Source organism: Polypterus senegalus, chromosome 11 (genome assembly GCF_016835505.1).
Source record: "Polypterus senegalus isolate Bchr_013 chromosome 11, ASM1683550v1, whole genome shotgun sequence".
NCBI classification, from domain to species: Eukaryota; Metazoa; Chordata; class Cladistia; order Polypteriformes; family Polypteridae; genus Polypterus; species Polypterus senegalus.
In genome coordinates this window covers 68,400,200-68,422,045 of record NC_053164.1, presented here as the reverse complement: position 1 = coordinate 68,422,045, position 21,846 = coordinate 68,400,200, and the positions used below count along the sequence as shown (strand labels likewise).

The following is a 21,846-nucleotide window of genomic DNA, read 5'->3' as shown; positions in this document are numbered from 1 at the left end:
CCCTTTGGAGCCAGGCCTGGAGGTGGGGCTCGATGGCGAGCGCCTGGTGGCCGGGCCTGCACCCATGGGGCTCGGTCAGGCACAGCCCGAAGAGGTAACGTGGGTCCTCCTCCCCATGGGCTCACCACCTATGGGAGGGGTCAAGGAGGTTGGGTGCAGTGTGAGTTGGGTGGTGGCCGAAGGCGACGCCTCCCTGGTGAGGTGTTCCAGGCACGTCCAACCGGGAGGAGGCCCCGGGGAAGACCCAGGACACGCTGGAGGGACTATATCTCCTGGCTGGCCTGGGAACGCCTTGGGATTCTCCCGGAAGAGCTGGAAGAAGTGGCCGGGGAGAGGGAAGTCTGGGCCTCTCTGCTTAAGCTGCTGCCCCGCGACCCGACCTCGGATAAGCGGAAGAGGATGGATGGATGGATGGATGGAAGGTCAGTGGCGATGAACAGTCTTGTGTGGGCCATCAGTTCATTGGAGAGTCCACTTTTGAACACACCCACTGATATGCACATATTTGGGATGGGTGGGATTTGTTGTATCCATGGAAAACTCAAAAGAGAATATGTGTCATGTAGACAATGAGTGAGCCTGCAGTTCTACCCAGGTTAATGGAGATCTGCTATACTATTTTAGTTTCTGTCTGAAATTGCTAGTTACATCTTAAACCTTTTTGAAAAGTATCAGAAAACTTTATATAGGTTTTATTTCTAGCTTAAATAAGCATGTATTGTATTTCAATATATACAGTTCCTACTGTAAAACTGGTCACGTTTACTAGATAATAGCTAAGTATTGTTATTTTAAACTTGTACACCCGTTGCTTCAAGCATGCAATTCAGTCCATCAAACTTGTCTGTTTAGTTAATAGCTTAGTTGTCCCAAATGAATACATGTGTGTCTTTTACGTATTCAATAGTGCAGTACTTTCGTGCTTTGCAGTGGAAGCCTTATCAATGTTTAAACAGTATTTGCATGACATACTGAAGCAACTTAACTTTTAATTAACAAAACCAAACTCAATGGACTGAATGTTTCCACTTTTTTTGTAAATGTATGTTCTTCTTCATGAACATTAAGTATGAGGACAGGTTCACTTGAGCATAACTGTCTACTGCACATTAAATATGTCATTAAATAATTTTAATAAATTATAAAAAGAACATATGTAGAGGTCATTATACACAAATTAAGTAACAGCGACTCTACAGCAGTATGGCTAACAGTTCATTCAGTGAAACTTGAAAGGTGAGAAATGTTTCTGAATTAAATCTGCTATGAGGAATAAGGCCAGAGTCCCAACGCTGATTTCTATTTACATGGCATCATGAGCTGATCAGTACCAGCAGGTTACTTCACGCTGACCCCACCTTCAGAGACATTGTTGAGGGAGCTGATATTATCATTGTTCTGTAGGCCAGAGCTTTTCTCTCTTTGCTTTGGAAGTTCAGAAGGGGGTGCTGTTTTTTCCTTAACATTTGATTTTAGAGGTGTGGAGGTAGAAATTCCAAAGGGTGCTGGCTGTTGGATGGCCGGCACAGGGCTAATATTATAGTGCCGCAGCATATGCTGAGAGCAAGAAAAAGACCTTTGCCTCTCGACTGGGTGTATTGGCACCTGGGAAGGCTGAAGGGAGCGGGCTGTGGTTGTCTGTGATAGTTCTTGTTTCTCGTGTCTGGCTGCTGAGGGGCTGTTTCGAGCTTCCTCCTCTGCTTCTGACGTCACTTCTTGAACAGTGTCGATGGAATGTGTTGATTTGGTGTGGATCTGTGGTGTCACCATAGCCATCATTGATTGATTGTACTGGTAGTGCCATTGATGTGGTGAGATACGGCCTCCTCTGAGAGTCACACGATTACTGTAGGAAAAACAGAAATAACCATTTTAATAATCTTCTACTATCTTATACAAGTGATTTGGTGGCAACTGGGCAGCAGTCAACTTGGCAAAAAACAACTCGGCACAAGACAATTTGGCGAAGAAACAACTTGGCGACATCCTTTACCAGTTAGGTAATAGTTAGGTTCAAAGGGATTTTTTTATTATATTTAAATGACAACGTGATTTAAAATGTTGAAAATAAATTTATATAATTGACGAATGAACTTTATTCTGCAGATGGAACAAACTCTATCTTACATTATCTTCTGCAACGAAAATTGCTAATCCTTTACATAAATTGTATTGCTTGTTATCATATGATAATGTTATTTAGAATACAAAAGGTGACCTGCGAGTACGGCTTAAGGAATATTTTTACTCTCAACGTTTTGGGACTCTTATAAAGCAGGTGATTCTGTGGATTTTACGGCGTCCTACGCTGTCATTTAAATATCATAAAAAAATCTCTTTGAACCTAACTATTACCTCATTGGTAAAGGATGTTGCCAAGTTATCTTTTCGGCGAGTTGCCCCTGAACGTATATGAGTATTCATTTTGCCAGACCTTCAGGAGCTTCCATCAGCTGCATTGAGCTCAAACAAGAATGGAACCTGCATGGAACTGCACTCCACCAGAGGCACCTTCATTCACACAGACACACACACACGCACAGTTACTTTACTTTATTCATCAATTATATTAGATTAATATAGTATTATCAATCATCCTAACATGCAAATCTTTAAGATGTGGTATGGAACAGGGAGAAAGCCCATATAGAAACATGGAAATATGCAAACTTTATATAGGAATGTGGAGTGCAGGGCTAGCAGTAGTACCCACATTGCAGCCATCCTCACTAATTCAGAATTTAAGAGTGATTTTTAATAAAGGTACCCTAATAACTCAAGGTCTTACTGATTCCTCTAATTTACCATCAAGTACTTACTCACGACTTTGGCCTCTCATTCCATGGCTGATACTGTTTTGACGATAGCCCGCAACTCCAGAAAATGAGGCACTTCTGCCATAAATGTTATATGGCCGCCCATTCTCCATTTCATTGAAATCGTCTGGGTAGTGATGGCTCATGTGGACTAGTTGGGGAGGCATGTAAGGAGTGCTTCCTTCACGCCATGGCCCAGGGCCTCCATAAACTCCATACCGTGGATCCTTTCTGTTCTTATTGTTATTCGTTGAACCCTTTGTACTAAGGACATGCCCTGCAGAAGCAACAAGAAGCAGCTTAAGGATGTCATGATGGGAGCGCTCCTGAGCTACATGACGAGGTCGCCATCCATAATAGTTTGGCAGCTCTTGATTAGCTCCCTTCTGGAGGAGAAACTTTGCTGTGTCATAACTTCCCTCTCTGGTAGCCAAGAAGAGAGCTGTTTCCCCCTGTGGTAGAGATAATAAGATGGCAATTAGAGTGATCTGACCTTGTAGTTGATTTCAGTGAATGAGTCAACTTCTTGCCTACTGCCTAATGATGGCCAACTTCTCTGACCTTGGAATCCTGGAGGTCGATGACAGCTGCCTTTCCCACCAAGTAGCGAGCAGCAGGCAAGTTATTCACTGCCGAGGCCCAGTGTAGAGCTGTGCGACCTAAAATAATGAACAAAAATAAAAGAATAAAATGGGATAGTTTAGATAAAATCAACTTACTGTGCTGTAGGGGACGTGAGTATGAGGAAGGGCTGCATGGGCAACCCCAAAAGATTATTTCAATCTAGACAAGAACAGGTCATTCAGTCCAACAAAGCTCACCAGTCCCATCCACTTAATTCTTCCAAAATGACATGAAGTCTAGTTTTGAAAGTCCCTAAAGTCCTACGGTCTACCTGTATCCAGTAGGGAGCGCTCTTTCTCCCTGGGACATGTTTCTTAATGCAGAATTGACTAGAGCCAATACCATCTCCTTTGTACTCATGGTAGAAAATAATTATAAGAGAGAAATATGGTACAAAAAAAGGTACTGTATATGTATTTATCTTGCTTTAAATGTAACATTTCATTCCATTTATATATAAATATATATATATAAATAAAATATAAATATAAGCTGGAGAGAAGCAGAGGGGCATCTCAGCTAAGTGGGTAAAAGCTGACACACAGATGTCCCATCCAGTGAGGAATGTCGTCTGCCTAGGTTGCTTCCGACGTTGTGCTGGATGCTGGTCATTATAAACTCTCACATTCATGTGAAATATGGGTGAATACCAGAGCATTAGGTGGTTATAAATGTCTTTACCTATTCTCATCATTTATCACAGACTCTGGGTTTGTTCACACAGACATCAGCACTTTTTTAAAAATAACCTGCTTGCGAGCTCCTAACACACACCCTCTGTTAATCTAACATAATTTACAGCTGTTATTTGTCCATCTTTGGCTGTCCTCTCTCTCAGTTGAATTGTATGGCCTTGTGAAATAACTTTCACAAATGAAATTGGCAAAAATAACCTTCTTATTACAAAACCACACTATGTGTTTATGGTTCTCTGTGTAAAGAAAAAAATCCTAATGTTTGTGCGAAATTTACCTAAACAAGTTTCCAACTGTGTCTCCTTGTTCTTGATGAAATAAATTTTAGAATAAAATTCTTGAACCTTTCTACTAATTTCCTTCATAATTTTAAACACTTCAACCATGTCACCTCTTAATATTCTTTTGCTTAAACCGAAAAGACTCTTTCTTTATAATCCCTTGTAGCCCTGGAATCAGCCTAGTCGCTCTTCTCTGGACCTTTTCTAGTGCTGCTGTGTCCTTTTTGTAGCCTGGAGAACAAAACTGCACACAATCCTCAAGATGAGGCCTCACCAGTGCCTTATAAAGGTTGAGCATAACCTCCTTGGACTTGTACTCCACACATCACGGTGCTATATAACCTAACATTCTGTTTGCCTTCTTAATGGCTTCTGAACACTGTCTGGCCATTGACAGTGTTAAGTCCACTATGACTCCAAAGTTTTCTCATAGAGTGTACTTTTTTAGGTGCTAAGATATATTTATTTAAATTCTTCATTCAAGACTTTTGGTTCCATGTGCAACTTGAAAAGTATGGACTTATTCCACTCACAAACATTTCTCAGGTTAAGAAATTTTTATGAAATTTAACATTGTAGATGAAATACTAATTTAAAACTAATAGCTTTACATTAAAAAAATTGCAATTTAAGAAATCTTCTAACCAATTCTGAAAAATACTCTCAAACATGAGAGAACAGCATGTTTAATTGGAATTGAGCTTTTGAATTGAAGACCCGGTTATTCAGTCATTCATTGGTCAGGAGCCCTGCCTAGAAGTAGCTTATTTATTGGCTACTAAGGTACTTTATGTGATGTTAGCATTGCAAAGCATGGTCTGAGAAAGGCATGAAAACAGTGATTTGAAAGGTAAAGAAAAGCAAGGTGGAAATTATACCCCGTATTTGTACATACCTGACTTGCTTCAACAAGCAGAAGGTCGCATCATTGGTGCAAACTCACTAACGCTTGTTAAAAACCTGAAAGCACTGCAGTTGTGTTTTAATGGGCAGTGAATGAGGAGAGAGATGGGACTTCAACTCAAAAACTCAGTCCTCTTTGAAAATGCTTCTTTCTTGTGTGCAAGAGCATTTTCCGGTAATGATTTATTTAACAATATTTTAGCAGAAATGCATGGAACGCGGTTTGGATTTTATGAGCATTTTTATTTATGGATGTAATGATATTATTTGATTTTTTTCAAGCTGGGTGTTCAATGAAACCCATTGTATCAGAAACTTTGTTGTCTCTGTTCCCTATGATAGCATATGAGATTAAAAAATTTTCCTCAGTTATCATTACTGAGAACCTATGGGAGTACTTGAGAGAAAAGTTATCATTTTTGAGGGGAGTAGTCCTTTAATGGTCAAATGTAGTATACAGTATGTAATGCCTTGTGTCTTCCATCTACTAGCATGTAATTGTCCAGCATACTTGATGCTATTTGTGTAAACTGTATCTAATAATTTGTCTATATTGGATGCATGCTTTGACTCTGATTATATTATTACATTTTTTCAGCATATGTTACAATATAATCCAAGTAGCTCATTAACTGAAATTGCTGTAAAAAACAGATTTTATTGCATTGAAGACATTTGATCATACTCAGTATATACTTTAAACCTTAAAGTGCATGCAATATCCATCGATGTATTTCTCACTGATCTCAACTGCCTTTTGCTGCAATACTGTTGTAAAGTAAAGTGTTAGGAGACATTGTGGAAATTTCCCAAACAAGTATAACTGAATTCATTAATATACACTAAACCTATACTTACTGGTTTAAATAATAATTTGATTGCACCAGACTTACTTAAATGGAGTTGAGTGACAATTATGTTTGATATTATGTTGAGTTTCATGAGCTATCAGAGTTTTCGGACCCACCATTTGTGGCGTCCTCCTTTTGTACTTTACTAATGTCCATTCAAGAGATTTAGGAGAAACATAACAAGAAGATACTTGTATGGAAAATTTGCTCTGAATGTTGGAAATGCTTTAAGTCATAAATGACATCATGATTGCAAAATGCCATTGTCGGCACAACTCATTTATTTTTTTATTATTTTTTTTTTATAATTGAATGAGCTAAAGGGGTCAAAGTTACAGTATGTTGCAACTTGGTGAAACTAAGCAACACATGTATTACTGAAATCTTCACTACAAATGCAAGTTTTCGAGGCAGCTAAGGCCCCTTCATCAGGCAAGATGTCACAAAGAAACTGAAAAATACTCACAAAGTGATTTTTTTTCTTTCATCTTAACAACCTTTTTGTTCAAATAGTAGCAAAATGAATACACCTGAGATGAATTAACCCTGAAAGAAGAGAACAATGAACTAATAAAATGTAGCGATAAGATGACCATCACTAGAGAAAGTCCTGTACTTTAACAGTAATGGCCACCGCATAAAGCATCTGAGGTTCACTGTGCTTATAGGTAATTTCAAGACCAAACAGGAGCGGAGAGAATGGGAATACAAACTTATGCTCAAATTCAACACTCTACAAATGATCTGAATAGAGACAAGAGTTTTATGACCAGATATGTGGACTAACAGCTGACTACATCAGAGGCCTCTCTTACAGACAATGCAGGACTTTCTCTAGTGATGGTTATCTTATCTCTATATTTTATTTGTTCATTGTTCTCTTCTTTCAGGGTTAATTCATCTCAGGTGTATTCATTTTGCTAACATTTGAACAAAAAGGTTGTTGAGACGAAAGAAAAAAATCCCTTTGCTGTCCCAATATAAGCTGGAGTATTTTTCAGTTTCTTTGTGACATCTTGCCTGATGAAGGGGCCTTAGCTGCCTCGAAAGCTTGCATTTGTAATCTATTTAGTTAGCCAATAAAAGGTGTCATTTCACCCTACTTTCTCCTGTATCAATCTATGGCTAACACGGTACAACACTCTACTGCTATGAAATCTTCTCTGGCAGACACCATTTGGATAAGTGTGAAGTGTACAGCAAATAGGGTCATAGGTGTGATATGAACAATTAAAACATCACTGAGATTTACACTTTAAATCATTATGCAGATGTATATGTCATTTGTGATGTATTGAGTTAGATTTAGCTTAATATGTGAGTCCAAAAAGTATTTTAGCTTTTACTATGAATGTTCAGACATTATTGAGAATGTGCTTTAACCTAACAAGACCAGACCTTTTTGCAATTTAAACATCCAGAGAAAAACTAAAAAAGAATACAGAGCTGAAGGTCAGGCTTGCGATTGTGTTATATGCTAGAATGTCCTGCTTACAGACAAGAGCAAAAAGCATCTAATAATAATAATAATAATAATAATTTGTTACATTGTAAAGCCCTTTCCAAAGTGATTGGGCAGCCACTTCAACCATCACTAATGTGCGGCATTCCCCTGGATAATGTGATGGCAGCCATTTTTGTGCACTAACCACACATGAGCTATTAGGTGGTGAAGCGGTGCGAGACACATGGCCAGTTACTGACAAGGGATGATTTGGGGTCCTGTATGACTAGGCTGAGGAGGGCAATTTAGCCAGGACTTCGGGATACCCCCTGCTCTTTATGAAGGATGCCCAAAGGATCTTTTATGACTACAGAGAGTCAGGACTTTGGTTTTACGTCTAATCTGAAGGACTGTACCATTTTTACAGCACAGTGTCCCTGTCATTGCACTGGGGTAGACACATAGACCTTACTGGCCTCACCAGCTCCTCTAACAGCAGCAATCCAAACTTATTCTCCAAATTGTCACCCATCCAAGTGCTGGCCAGGCCCAAACACACTTTAGAATTAGAATTAGAATTAGAATTAGAACAATCTAGACGAGAACAGGCCATTCAGCCCAACAAAGCTCGCCAGTCCTATCCACTTGCTTCCTCCAAGAAAACATCAAGTCGAGTTTTGAAAGTCTCTAACGTCTTACTGTCTACCACACTACTTGGTAACTTATTCCAAGTGTCTATCATTCTTTGTGTGAAGAAAAACTTCCTAATGTTTGTGTGAAATTTACCCTTAACAAGTTTCCAACTGTGTCCCCGTGTTCTTGATGAACTAATTTTAAAATACAAGTCTCGATCCACTGTACTAATTCCCTTCATAATTTTAAATACTTCAATCATGTCACCTCTTAATCTTCTTTTGCTTAAACTGTATAGGCTCAGCTCTTTTAATCTTTCCTCATAATTCAACCCCTGTAGACCTGGAATCAGCCTAGTCGCTCTTCTCTGGACCTTTTCTAGTGCTGCTATGTCCTTTTTGTAGCCTGGAGACCAAAACTTCTCTTCTGAAGTGCACGTGGTATGGCTGCTGGTACTTTATCCTTTATCGGACTAATTCTTATAAGCAGTGCTTAAATAATATGATAAAAAGGGCAGCTAACACATTCATCATGTCACCATGCTTAAAATATCAATGATACCTTTATGAAATTCATTGGCTGTTCAAGCCTTGAGGCCTTGTTTCTGAACCCGCTGAAGATCTAAGAACTTGGCAGTAGATGAGAAACTCGTCCATCTGGCTGTTGTATTGATGATGTGCTGCCTTCCTGTGCCTGGGCACATCTTTGTTTTAACACATTACTAATCATGGCACCAAAGAGTGGTATTGTTTTGGATGTTGACTAGCACATGCAAGTAAGGATATCACCGTACTCTGTCCAGGTGACAATAAAGACCCGGTAAACCTATAAATCATCATTATAACTCTGTTAAGTCCTCTCTTTTTTATTTCTCATGTTTGCATGGTTTGCTGTTCTGTTGTCCATTCTGGGGCGAGTGTGTTTGTGGACTCTGTTTAAGAATTAGACAATCAGTTAAAATAAAACAAACCTGTCTTAATGGACTGTGTCTCCCTGCAGAATTCAGTGTGAAGATGTAAAATCTATTCATGGATGCACACATTTCTCAATATTTCTTAAAGAATGTGAGCACACCATTTTAGTTACAGCATTTGATTCTGTCTATGAATTATTTCAGTCCTGCTTTGTGTCCTCCACCACTTTCAATAAACAGTCACTGTTATTAAGTGTTCCTCTATAGGCAGAATTATACAGCCATGACATCACTGAAAAAGCAGACAGTAGACAAAAATACATGATCTAAAACAGCCAAGAGAAAGGCCTTGTCTAAGGTGGCAGAAACTACCAAGAGTGCTGACTGCCGTCCTGACCATAGGTTGGGTTTTAGAGCTCCGTTGATTTGTAAAGGGTTCAACTATGACATTCAGCAGCAAGTACTGTTGCCACTTGATTGAGAAATCGCACAGCTAACCAGCTTTACTTCATTAAAGTAGAAAGACAGAAGTCTCCAGCTTAAGCACTTGAACTGAAAATACAGAAAGACTCCAGCAGAAGAGCATCAACTGAACCTCCTGACATACAGAATAGCCGAGGTTAGATTTACAGCTATAGAGATGGTGGTGAGTAAATACCGAGGAAGACAGAAAGAAAGACTGGAGACATGAAGCACCTCGGTGGTCGGCAGCATTCACTTCAGCCCCGGCACTCAGTAGCTGGGACACCACGTCGTTCATGCACAGCCTCACAGCCAGAATCAGTGGTGTGGCCCCGTCTGGTCCCTCAGCATTCAAATCTGGCACGCCTTTCTGCAAAAGAGTCTGAAAGACAATAAAAGCACGGCACACAGTTAAAAATCGATGTACTTTTTAGTGTTGTCTCCATGAAGAGCAGAGCTTGGCTTTGATAAAAGTGAAACTTACGAGGCACAACGGAACTGAGCCAGAAGAGATGGCTGCATGCAGTGAACCTCGGTCTGCAGATTCATTCAGTTTCACATTAGACCGCTTGGTCAGATTATTGGTGGCTTTTGGCGGCTCTCCTAATTAAGAAAATCACAATGTGACATACAGGCTCTGGTCACATTTTAAGCATTCATACTATTATTCTTTGAACTTCTACTTCTAATTATACTACTTCTAATTCTTATACTGTATATTGGAAAAACATGGAAGTACACATGTTAAAATATGACTGGTAGTAAGTAGCTTGAGGCCATATATTGTTATCTCTACCATACAAAGGGTTGTGGGAATTTAAAACACAATAATGGGGCATACAGTTAAAGAAGAAACCTTGATGTCTTTTCAAAAGCTGATCTGAATGAGATTTTTTTTAGATACACTATTAGACAACAAAGGCCTAAATGGCCTCCTCTCAATAGTCAGTCAGTCAGTCAGTCATTGTCCAACCCACTATATCCTAATTACACAATCACGGGTCTGCTGGAGCCAATCCCAGCCAGCACAGGGCACAAGGCAGGAACAAATCCCAGGCAGGGCGTCCGCCAACCTCAGTCTCTCAATAGTCAAATACGTTAAGTTCTGTCTGGTCCAAGTGACTACACAATGAATGCTATTGTTCTTGCTGGTTTTTGAGTCTTCTTTCTTTTACTTCTAGCACAAAGGTTTCCATAAAAACTTGCTGGCTTCAAAACAGAGTAGTTTACACAAACAAGAGAGACAAATGGAATCTGCCCTGTTGTCTTCTAACCTGTCAAATTGTGTTAATACTCTTTATCCGCGAGACTTTACCCCAAAGTCAATCATAGATCATACCTAGTTTTTTTGACTCTTTTATCTCTGTGTTGCAACTTTTGACTGGTGACTGAGGTCGTGATTGCTTTGCACTGTAATTCTTGTGCTGCAGCGGTCGATGATCTCGGATGGAGCTGAAGTCTTCTTCATCATTGAATGTCGCCGTTATGGATGACTCGTCCATGGAACTCTGGGTAACATCAGTGTCATCCCCGCAGTTGGGCTGCCGTCGAAGAGGCCTAAAGATATGGATGCAGTTGTTAAAATATACAGGACAAGGAGAAAGAACCATATTCCCCTAAAATACTCACGTACACGAGAGGGTTTTCAGTGCAAATGCATAGCATAGGCCCTGTTTTAAAGGGTACTAAAATAGAGTCGTACATCATATTCATCACTTTTGAGGTATAATCTGTTTGTCATGTCAACAAGCATTGCAATAACACCTCAGTGATATGAATTATTATGCGTTTGAGTCGTCATTTAGCTGATTTGGCTGCATTTCCCTACTTGATCAAGGGTGTCGTCACTTCCCAGTTTCTCCAAAATGCTATATACTGTACACGTGGGGCAGAGTAACTGTAAATATACACAAGTTTCCCCATCAAGTTTTCTTTTATAAATCCTGACATTTGCACGGAAAGTTGCATTTGCATTTTGGGTGTACACAAACTTTAGAAATAAGGCCCCTGACCCTTAAATACTCCATAGGGATTTGGAGCCCAGTAATGAAAGACGGTCAACCTGACTCTGGAAATGTAGGAATTTGGAGATTAAAGTTGCTCCAGTCCAGAGTTTTGATTAAGGAAAAGAATTTGGTGGAAGCTGATTGGCCGGACCAAAGGAAGCAATGGTGAAGACAGGATAAGAGAAGAAGATGGTGGTGAGTTAGGAGAGTGTTTTGTTGTATTGAAAATATGGGTAAGTGGATGAGCCCACCTGTTTTGTAAAAATGATTTCATATCCTAAGGTAATTAGATCCAGGGGGGCAGCTTGGATTTTGTTTTACTTTGTCTCATTTTGGAATTTTTCAGTTCTTCCTACCTTTATGCATTTATAAAATAATTTACCTGTTTCTCTGGCATTATTATAGGTAAGACAAAATAAGGACATCTTATTTCAATATATTTCTACAGACACACATGGAAAATAAACGTACATGGGCGCTGGGATGAAGAAGTGATACCTTCTTGTTTGAGAAATACAAGAATATAAATTTGTCTTTACTTGCTGTGCTGTGAGTACTCACTTCATGCCAATGGCATCCTCTCCTAGAGGTTCTCTGCGCTGGCGTCGGCAGTGCTTGCCTTGCTTCTTGGACCTGTGCTTACACCTCGTCTGTTCTTTGTCCTTCTCCTTCTGTTGCTTCTTTCGGCAAAGGGCAACGACTTTTACTCCCAATGCGATCATTGCCACTAAGACCACGAAACCAGATGCCAGGGCTACACCAATTAATATCCAGGGCATTTCACTTCCTGCAGTGTAAGAAAAAGTGCAAAATATAACAAAATCAAATCGACAGAGTGGAACAGTTAAGATTTTCTTTATAAAACTACGTTGACTCTGTAACTTTATTTTTTTCTTGTGGAATTTTTGGATTCATATTTGGTAGGTGCCAAAACCAGTGCTTTCCATGCCCTTAAAGCATGTATGGCAGTGTATGGCAGGAACTTCATATCAATCTATTGCAGGGCACATTTACAGTGGATAATTTAGAACTGAGGCATGCAAGGAAATAGGAGTCTCAAGATAATAACCGTATGAATGAAACCTTATTGAAAACCCTGCAACAGGGAGTAGATGTGTGGTCCAATGCTCTAATGCTCAGCTATCCAACAAAACCCACCATTTCACTTAAATTATAATAAACTGTATATTCATCAGTGCAGAAATATGGAAACATTAAGTCTTTTATGCTTGAAGCTAAGGTGGCCATAGTTAGCAATGTTTAGCATGGCTGCCACACAGCTCCAGGAGTCCGGGTTTGTATCTTGACCTGTATACTTTCAGCATGGAGTTTTCACATTTGTGCCATTTCATCAAAGCTTTTTCACTTGGCTTTCTGGTTTTCCTTGAAGAAGCAAAAGATTTACAGGTTGGGCTGACTGGTAACTTAAAGTAGTTTTGTTCGAGTTGGAATATACGTATGTGTGTGCAAGTCTGTCTGGGATGAGCGAGTTGGCCTATCTGGCATTAGATTCTAACTTATGTTTGAGGACCCTGTAATTCTCCAATTGGATTAAACATGTTTGAAAATGGGGAAGCACGGTGGTGCAGAGGGTAGCGCTGCTGCCTCGCAGTTAGGAGACCCGGGTTCACTTCCCGGGTTCTGCCTGCGTGGAGTTTGCATGTTCTCCTGTGTCTGCGTGGGTTTCCTCCCACAGTCCAAAGACATGCAGGTTAGGTGCATTGGCGATTCTAAATTGTAATCCTGGTGTGTGGTTGTGTGTGTGTGTGTGCCCTGCCCAGGGTTTGTTTCCTGCCTTGTGCCCTGTGTTGGCTGGGATTCGCTCCAGCAGACCCCTGTGCAGGCCCGTTGTGACAAGGCAGGCAAACCAAGCAATTGCTTGGGGCCCCGAGCTGGCCTGGGGCCCCAAGACAACGACTGGTTAAGAATAAAATGCAGCGACAAACTGTGTGAGCGCCCCATTGATAGTGAATGCAGTAAAGTGCAGTGACACTGTTATCGAGATCCCCCTCAAGGGGGCCCCCCTCGCTGACAGCAGCCAGCCAACCACGCGATCTCTGCTGCCGGCAAAATACAAAACTTCCTCGGCAGTCATGAAGCAGAATTATGCTTTAGGAAGCCAAAAAAGAAAGAAGAGAAAGGAAGAGGAGGATAAGAAAAAACAAGACAGTGGTAAGTGATAAATTACACACATAAAATAGCTCTACTTGTCTTGTACAAATGGTGCAATTTTGCAGCAGGTAGGCTAGCAGAAATATGTTTATGTATCATACATAAATGACATGACATTGCTATAGCTTTGTAATAGGTTTTGATGAAAGTGGCATAGCATGCTATACTAACTATTCCACTGTGATAATCTATTTAGGAAAACCACACAATAAATTCTGTGCATCAAACATTAGCTTGGGATGTTTTTAAGCATTGGTAGTCGACTCACAGCACTACTAATAATTAGTAAACATTTAATTATAATTTCATTGTTTGTTAACAGTAAAAAGTTTATTTATATAGCACATTTCATACACAATGGCAATTCAAAGTGCTTTACATAGAAGAAATTAAAATAATAAAAAGAAATAAGAATAATTAAAACAGTTTAGAAAAATAAAATAAAATACAGTACAGTCGGACGAACAGCTGCACAGTGCTCATTCAGTAAATGCATAGCTAAAGACTAAAGATTAATTAACTGTCAATTTACACTTTTCCAGACCATGTAGCCACTTCCCCATTTGACATGCTTAATTACATTTACAGTGAGAAGCTACTGGATTTGTACAGTAATTTAAGCATCGCTTTGCGTCTACTCCTGACTCTCCCTGTGTCAGTGGCCTCTGGTGAGAGGAGCTTTTCAGCTTTGAAGCTGATAAAAAATTACATGAGGTCCACGGTGGGCCAAGAAAGGCTCACAGGACTGGCACTTATGTCAATTGAGCGGGATGTTCGCCAGTCTTTGGACATGGAGGACATTGTGATTGCCTTTGCAGAAAACAAGGCTCGCAAACAGCAGTTTTAGATAATTTGCACATGTTTGAGAGAACTGAAAAATGTTAATGTGAGTATGTATGTGTGTGTGTGTTTTTAAGTATGTTGGATTTAGTTATTGTGCACTTTTTTAATGTATATTTGATTTTATGGTACAGTGGTGTTTTTTGCAAATGTTCAATTGTTGAAAATGTTCAAATTTTATGCACTTTATATGCAACGGCAGTATTTGCACTGTAAACCTTTTTTATTTATATAAAGTGTGAGTGAATTTAAACTGTATGGCTATGCTGTGGTTCCTTTGCGTGCGTGTGGGGGCCTCCATGTCCATTTTGCTTGGGGCCCCCAAATTCCTTCAAACGGCCCTGCCCCTGTGACCCTGTACTTAGGATATAGTGGGTTGGATAATGGACGGATGTTTTAAAATGACTGAATATTTATATCTGCATAAGCAAATAATCCAGTAATTCTAGTATGTTTTAATAAATATTTGCACTTAAAAAGTCTAATATGGCAGCCTATTAGGCGACTAATTTGTGACTGATTCGATTCACTAATTTGACTGTCTAATTGGAAATATGGGTAGAAGAGTGTTGTTGTTTCATGGATCCAGCATCCAGGATTCTAATCTAATGCTTTATGGTTATCCACACACAGTTTGTATGTTGTTCTTGTGTCTGTGTGGGATTTGCTTTAAGATCTCCAAACACTTAGGGTATATATATATATATATATATGGCGACTCTAATCGATTTGAGGGTTTATGCCTGAGGGTCCCAGTCCAGAGTTGGTTCTTGCTTTGTACCTGATGCTGTTAGGGAGGGACACAACAAACTGTTTTGAGGGGCCCCATGTTTTGCATGCATATTCCAAAGCATTGAGTCATCATAAACATGGTGGAGTTGGGAGCAAATGCTGATTACGCTGAGTACAGAGTGTTGCTGCACCCAGCAGGGCCTTGAGCAAGGACCTTAACCTGCAATTGCTACATCCTGGGTTAAGATACAACATAGACAATAATAAAACAATGACATTAGCAACAATTATAATGATCAAACTGGTGTAGCATATGAGACAAAAATGCGGCAAAATAAACTTAAAAAATCAACATGACAACATGACTGCTATGGGTTACTAAAGGCTGAAATCATCTCTCAAATGGACTCACATTAAAACTATGTTGAAACTCCAGATGATATAATCCTCCATTGTTCATCACCATCTGTGATTTGACAAATTATAATGTTTGCTCCTGGCATACTAAAAAACAGTCCTCCATAGTCTCTAACTGGAAACAAACCTCTCTGATGCCATGCAGATTGGATAGTGATAGTGCATTATTTGTATATGTTGACAAGGATTAGTAAACAGGATTCATGGCTGAACGTATAAACATAGTCATTATAGTTTATTTTTGCTGAGTTATGTGATTATAATATTACAGTTTATTTAAGAGACATTACTCTATATTTTATGATTTGTGGGATTTCATAATAAGAGTAAAATTATGTTGTCACTAGATAGATAGATAGATAGATAGATAGATAGATAGATAGATAGATAGATAGATAGATAGATAGATAGATAGATACTTCATTAATCCCAAGGGGAAATCCACATACTCCAGCAGCAGCATACTGATAAAAAACAATATTAAATTAAAGAGTCATAAAAACGCAGGTAAAACAGAGAATAACTTTGAATAATGTTAACATTTACCACCTAGGGGTAGAATTGAAGAGTCGCATAGTGTGTGGGAGGAATGATCTCCTCAGTCTGTCAGTGGAGCAGGACAGTGACAGCAGTCTGTCGCTGAAGCTGCTCCTCTGTCTGGAGATGACACTGTTCAGTGGATGCAGTGGATTCTCCATGATTGACAGGAGCCTGCTTAGTGCCCGTCACTCTGCCACAGATGTCAAACTGTCCAGCTCCATGCCTGCAATAGAGCCTGCCTTCCTAACAAGTTTATCCAGGTGTGAGGCGTCTTTAATCTTTATGCTGCCTCCCCAGCACACTACCGCATAGAAGAGGGCACTCGCCACAACTGTCTGGTAGAACATCTGCAGCATCTTATTGCAGATGTTGAAGGACGCCAGTCTTCTAAGGAAGTATAGTCGGCTCTGACATTTCTTGCACAGAGCATCAGTATTGGCAGTCCAGTCCAATTTATCATCCAGCTGCACTCCCAGGTCTTTATAGGTCTGTACCCTCTGCACAGTCACCTCTGATGATCACGGGGTCCATGAGGGGCCTGGGCCTCCTAAAATCCACCACCAGCTCTCACTTACAGCTATCACTGTAAACTACCATTTAGACTAGTTGCTTAAATAGACAGCCACCATACTTATTATATTTCTGTATGGCTGTGAAAAGACAAACTTTTTTCATTCATGTGTCATAGATTAAGTCTTTTTAGAGAAATATTAAATGTTAAAAAGAAAGCATGCCGACAGAACCCAGTTGCTACGTTTCCTGAAACGCTGCTCTCCGAGAGTGTATTTTTCTGAATGAGTCCTGCAGTCAGATGTTGCAGTAATCAAATGTCTCCCTCAAAATTCTAAAGCTGTCAAACTGCTATTTTACTTTAAATCTCTCCACATTTTGTTTGCACCAGTTTCTATGTAAAACTGTTTCATTTATTGGATTTCATGACCACAAATGACTGTTTGATAAATTCATAAATTGAAATACTGTGGACTCCTTTGTCTCCCTTGCATTGGAGAAGTGGAAATCAAGTACTAATTCTGTCTCTAGTCAAATACTGTGTATATTCAATACATGGCTTTAAAGTTATCATTTAAAAGGTAAGTGAATTTAACAAAATTACCTTGAGTTGAAGTGTCTTTTTTGTTGTTTGACACTTGTGGGCCTCCTTGTCTATTGTAATGCCAGTTTATTCCTCTTGCTGCACTCACAGGGAAGGGTAAGACTGGAACCTGACTTCCTCTCTGCGAATTCACTGCCATCAGAAATCTGGCCACCAGATTGGCAGTTGGGAAGCAGAAATGTGAATTTTGGGAGCAGGGTCTGTTATCAATCTCCAGCAGAGCCAAGGACCTGTGTCAAAATGAAATATTTATATTTCGTGAATGAACACTTACACAGAAATAACTAAGATCCAATGTACCAAGACCCCGAGGTCCATGCTATATTCTCACTGACCCAGCTGCGTAGTTTTTTGGAAGCAGTGTTGACTTTGGAGTTACTGGAAATTCATCTGTGTTATTGAGGTCTGACTGGGTGAGACTGTTCAGGTCACGGTGCAGATCAAATGGGTGTAGGCCATGGAGGATGATGGATGTCCTAAGCACTGTGGCAAGAGCCCAGAGGAAACTGATATTTCGATCCCTGATATCTTGTACTGGAATGGGAACTACAAGCAGTAGCATTCCATCTGCAGAATAAGGGAAGACTTCTGAGAAACAGTCCACACCATCCCAGCCACAGTTTGCCTTCCTGCATCCCTGTTCACACTTCCCATTGCTGTAGTGATCTTGACAGTAGTGGTGATATTTGGATCTGTCGACACAGAAAGAGACAGAAAAAGAGTGATAAATTAGAGACTTTCAATTATGACTGCATTACGAAAATTTATTAATGAAGAAGAGGATTTCTTACTCGCAAAGCCCTTCATTTGGATGGCAGTCAAACCCATCCAGAAGACATTCGAGGCTGGAGCATTCATGGTCACATGTTCCATCTCGAAATTTCTTCTGGCAAACTTTAGCCTGAGGGCACATCATCCATGGGTCACCAGAGTTCCTTTGAGCATTGGAGCTATTAGTCTTATGATGTGATTGGTCTTCGTGGGATCTTTGAGCAGGCCCCATCAACCGAGTGCGACACCGAGTTCCTGTGTACATTGGAGCACACAAGCAGCGGACTAGAGGATGTGGTTTAGATGGTGCCCCCAGACTAAGACAGGTGCCCCCATTGAGACAAGAGTTAAACTGGCAAGATGTCGGGGGATCCTCTAGTGATACATCCTTACAGGTGGGACCACTATAGCCCTTAAACAAAGAAAGAGGGAAAACATTATGGATGAACTGAGAAATAATATAACAGTTGGAAGCATCAACCCTAAAATATCAAAAGATGCTGAGGAAACCCTGCTATTCAGGTGGTTCAGTGCACCACGTGGAGCTTACAGGGGTTTCCAAATGGTCATTGACAGTGGGATTTAAGTGTTAGTCCAGCAAACAGCCACTGATAAGCAGTATGAGACTAGGGTTTGAGTTGGCTGAATGTAAAGGATTAGAGATGGTGTCTTCTCTAGAGGTCTGCTATAGGTGCCTTCAGATTCAATATTCACCATTTGTTCAAATAAACACAAAAATATGCAACATATAGACAATAAATATGTAAGCACAGATATGTAAGTACACTTAGAATGAATAATAGCACAATGCACACATGTAAACAGTGATGGCAGAGAGGTTAGGAGCACACGCTGATACAGCACATTGCCTCACCCACCACACGACAAACCAACTCAGGATCCAGATTAGGACCTAAATGTAGCCATGCAACGGGTGACACCTCAGCACCACACTAGTTCAGATGGAGTGGAACAGTGTGAGGTTTTTTTATGGTGGCTGGAGTGCCAATTCTGCCACCAACCCCCAGGTTTTTCCAGATGAGCAAAAAATATATTATAATGAAGTAGGTGTGTGTTGAGGCTTTTTGCCTTACAGGGTTCATGCCAATCAAATAAACCACACATGTAGCAGATTATGATGTCAACAAATCATTTTATTGAATTGTTTAATTTTCTTTAGGGATGCGAATGACTAGAGGTCACAGTTCAACAATCAATTTCTAGACAGCTATGGCTGGGCTCCATTTATGTTAATCACTTTTAATCAGTTATAAACTACTATGTTGTCCTGTCTGTTAAAACAAATCTGTGTCTTCGTGTGTATTCATTATGTAATTCAAAATTTGTAATGGTATTTACCTGAGAATTACTTCCTACACTCTCAGCCTACATTCAGTAAAGAGTGCTTTGCAAAAATTAACTAAATTGAAAATTAAAAAATAAACAGTCTCTGCCATTCAGTTCTTGCATTTTTATCTTCACAACACTGTTTGCAGTGTGTTAATGAATGCCTCATTCTCCCTGTAGTTTATTTGATTAAGATTTTTGCTGTCAGGTGAGAGTTTTGTTTGAGCACCACCTGGCCACCAGATGTCACTACAGTGCAATGTTTAGAAAGTTTCAATAAATCAAATCTTCCAAATCTATTAATTTGCATTGAGCCCTTGAAACCCCAATTTTTGCTCTTAGTACTGTTAGTGTGGGGTCCTACTTCTATAAATATTTTTGGAGAGAAAATTGGCATGATCTGTGGTGGGCTATATATATCGGGTTGGATAATGGACGGATGGATGGAAATTGGTATGACTTTTAAGGCATGAGGCTTTCTGCTGTCTTTGTACTTTGTATTTTGCAATAGTCTCCCTCTAATACAAAAATACAATAAGTACAATATAGAGTTATTTCCACATCTAAATAGAAAGTGTTCATTTAATCAAACTTTGATGGTGGTCAGGAGTTAGTTCCATATGGCGAACTTAGGAGAGTGAAACATATGACTCTGCACATCACGACAATGAAAGTCGCTTTTACCAAGCTAACATAGTTGGAGAAATAATGGACACTAAATGAAGAAGTACTTAAAGGTGCTTATTTAGGGGAAATGGACACACAAACCCCACAGACATCCATCTGCCTTAATTTGAACAGAAGTAAAATGTTACCCACTCGGGCCAAGCTTAAACATTAAAGTGAATATCAAAGGTTTTCTGTTTTCACAATTTTTTTCCAGGAGAATATCTAATTAAATTATTTCATCTTTCTTTTAAATGTTAAAGTTACGATAGCACATCCTTCATTGCATTGCTCTCCAATGACTATTTTTCCACGTGTTCAATTTCTTAATATGTCACTAACTACTGCTTTTAATTGTTTGTGTTATTTAGACATCTCTGGCTGTGCAGAGTCAAAATGCTCTGGTGTGTTTTGCTTTTGTAAAATGTCCACATATATACGTTGTTGCTTTAAGCTTCAATAATCAGTATCGGATTATCCTGTTTTAGTTTAACTAACAGAAGACACTTAATGTTATGTAGTTAATTCAGCAACATCTTCCTTTTGCTACAATCAATGCAGAGCAATGTTTAAACTGCTGACTAGAAAGTGTAAAGATGCCAGAAATGGAACACAGAAAATCTTAACTTTATGGTTGTGTTGGACGTAAAAAAAAAAATTACTTACTCTAAAACATGCAGACACTAAAGCTGATATCCCATTATGCAACTTCTAGTTATGGGTTATATCAGATTTGCCACAGTTGTAATCTTGCCACTGTATCAAGTCAGTTTTAAAAGACTGAAAATTGCTGCCCATGTTAGATTTACAGATTGGGTGTTGACCTTTCATCACAGTTGCACTCGCCCCTTATTCTGGCAGCCAATAACATGCTGTCTGATGAAGTTGGTGCTGTATGAACGATTAACAGATATGGCAGTTCTGCCATATTCTTGTCTCTTTTTATCTTTTTTCTGTCATGGAACGTAAAACACGAAATATCTGAGAGACAAGCTTCTCTTATGTTTGTGAGGACCAAAACACACATGTTCCTTATTCCTCGTCACTGCCTTCTATACATTGAACTTCTGAATGAGCATTCATTGGTTGTCAGCTCTCATGCACACACAGCCCGTACTTACGATTAAAGACAAAGTCAAACTTGTCTGATTTTTTCAGAGTGAATTGAAAACATGTTGGACTAAATATGGAGTATTTAAATCTATTTATAAATATAAGCTCAATAAAATTAAATCATGTACTGTAATAGCTTTAGGTCATGTAAGAGTTAAAAATATTAGAGGCTCATGCCTGTTCATTATTTTCCTTTAATCAACTGGAAAACTACCATTATCTATTAGCCCCAGGTTAGTAATGTAAGAAATGTTTTAAGGAACATGGAAATAGTAATAAGGGCCACTCCCTAGGCCAGGTGGTAACCAAGTTTGGGCTCAAAAATAATCGTGGCAAGTAAAAGACAAGAAACCAATTATGCTTGCTTTGCAATAAGAATATATTGGTGGTATAAGGGAAGCCTCAGGAAGGGAGGAATTGTATCTTTTGGAGTCAGCTAATTATGAAAAATGTTAAAAAGCAAGGTTGTGATAAGAAATTGTAATAAATACGAGATGTGCTGAAAG

General features: G+C 39.5%; 1 protein-coding gene across 1 annotated transcript in view; it reads right to left on the bottom strand.

The window, feature by feature from the left end:
* Positions 1 to 1,114: 1,114 nt before the first annotated feature.
* The window catches only part of LOC120539128 (neurogenic locus notch homolog protein 1-like), a 68,313-nt gene continuing 47,581 nt past the window's right edge, over positions 1,115 to 21,846 (bottom strand). Inside the window, exons 16-25 of the mRNA XM_039768922.1 lie at positions 18,235 to 18,626; positions 17,779 to 18,135; positions 17,444 to 17,673; positions 12,190 to 12,415; positions 10,962 to 11,179; positions 10,107 to 10,225; positions 9,857 to 10,004; positions 3,378 to 3,475; positions 2,820 to 3,268; positions 1,115 to 1,846 (exon numbers count right to left, since the gene is read on the bottom strand). Coding sequence (XP_039624856.1) covers positions 1,339 to 1,846; positions 2,820 to 3,268; positions 3,378 to 3,475; positions 9,857 to 10,004; positions 10,107 to 10,225; positions 10,962 to 11,179; positions 12,190 to 12,415; positions 17,444 to 17,673; positions 17,779 to 18,135; positions 18,235 to 18,626 — 2,745 coding nt within the window. The 3' untranslated portion in view covers positions 1,115 to 1,338. The remainder of the gene's footprint in view (positions 1,847 to 2,819; positions 3,269 to 3,377; positions 3,476 to 9,856; positions 10,005 to 10,106; positions 10,226 to 10,961; positions 11,180 to 12,189; positions 12,416 to 17,443; positions 17,674 to 17,778; positions 18,136 to 18,234; positions 18,627 to 21,846) is intronic.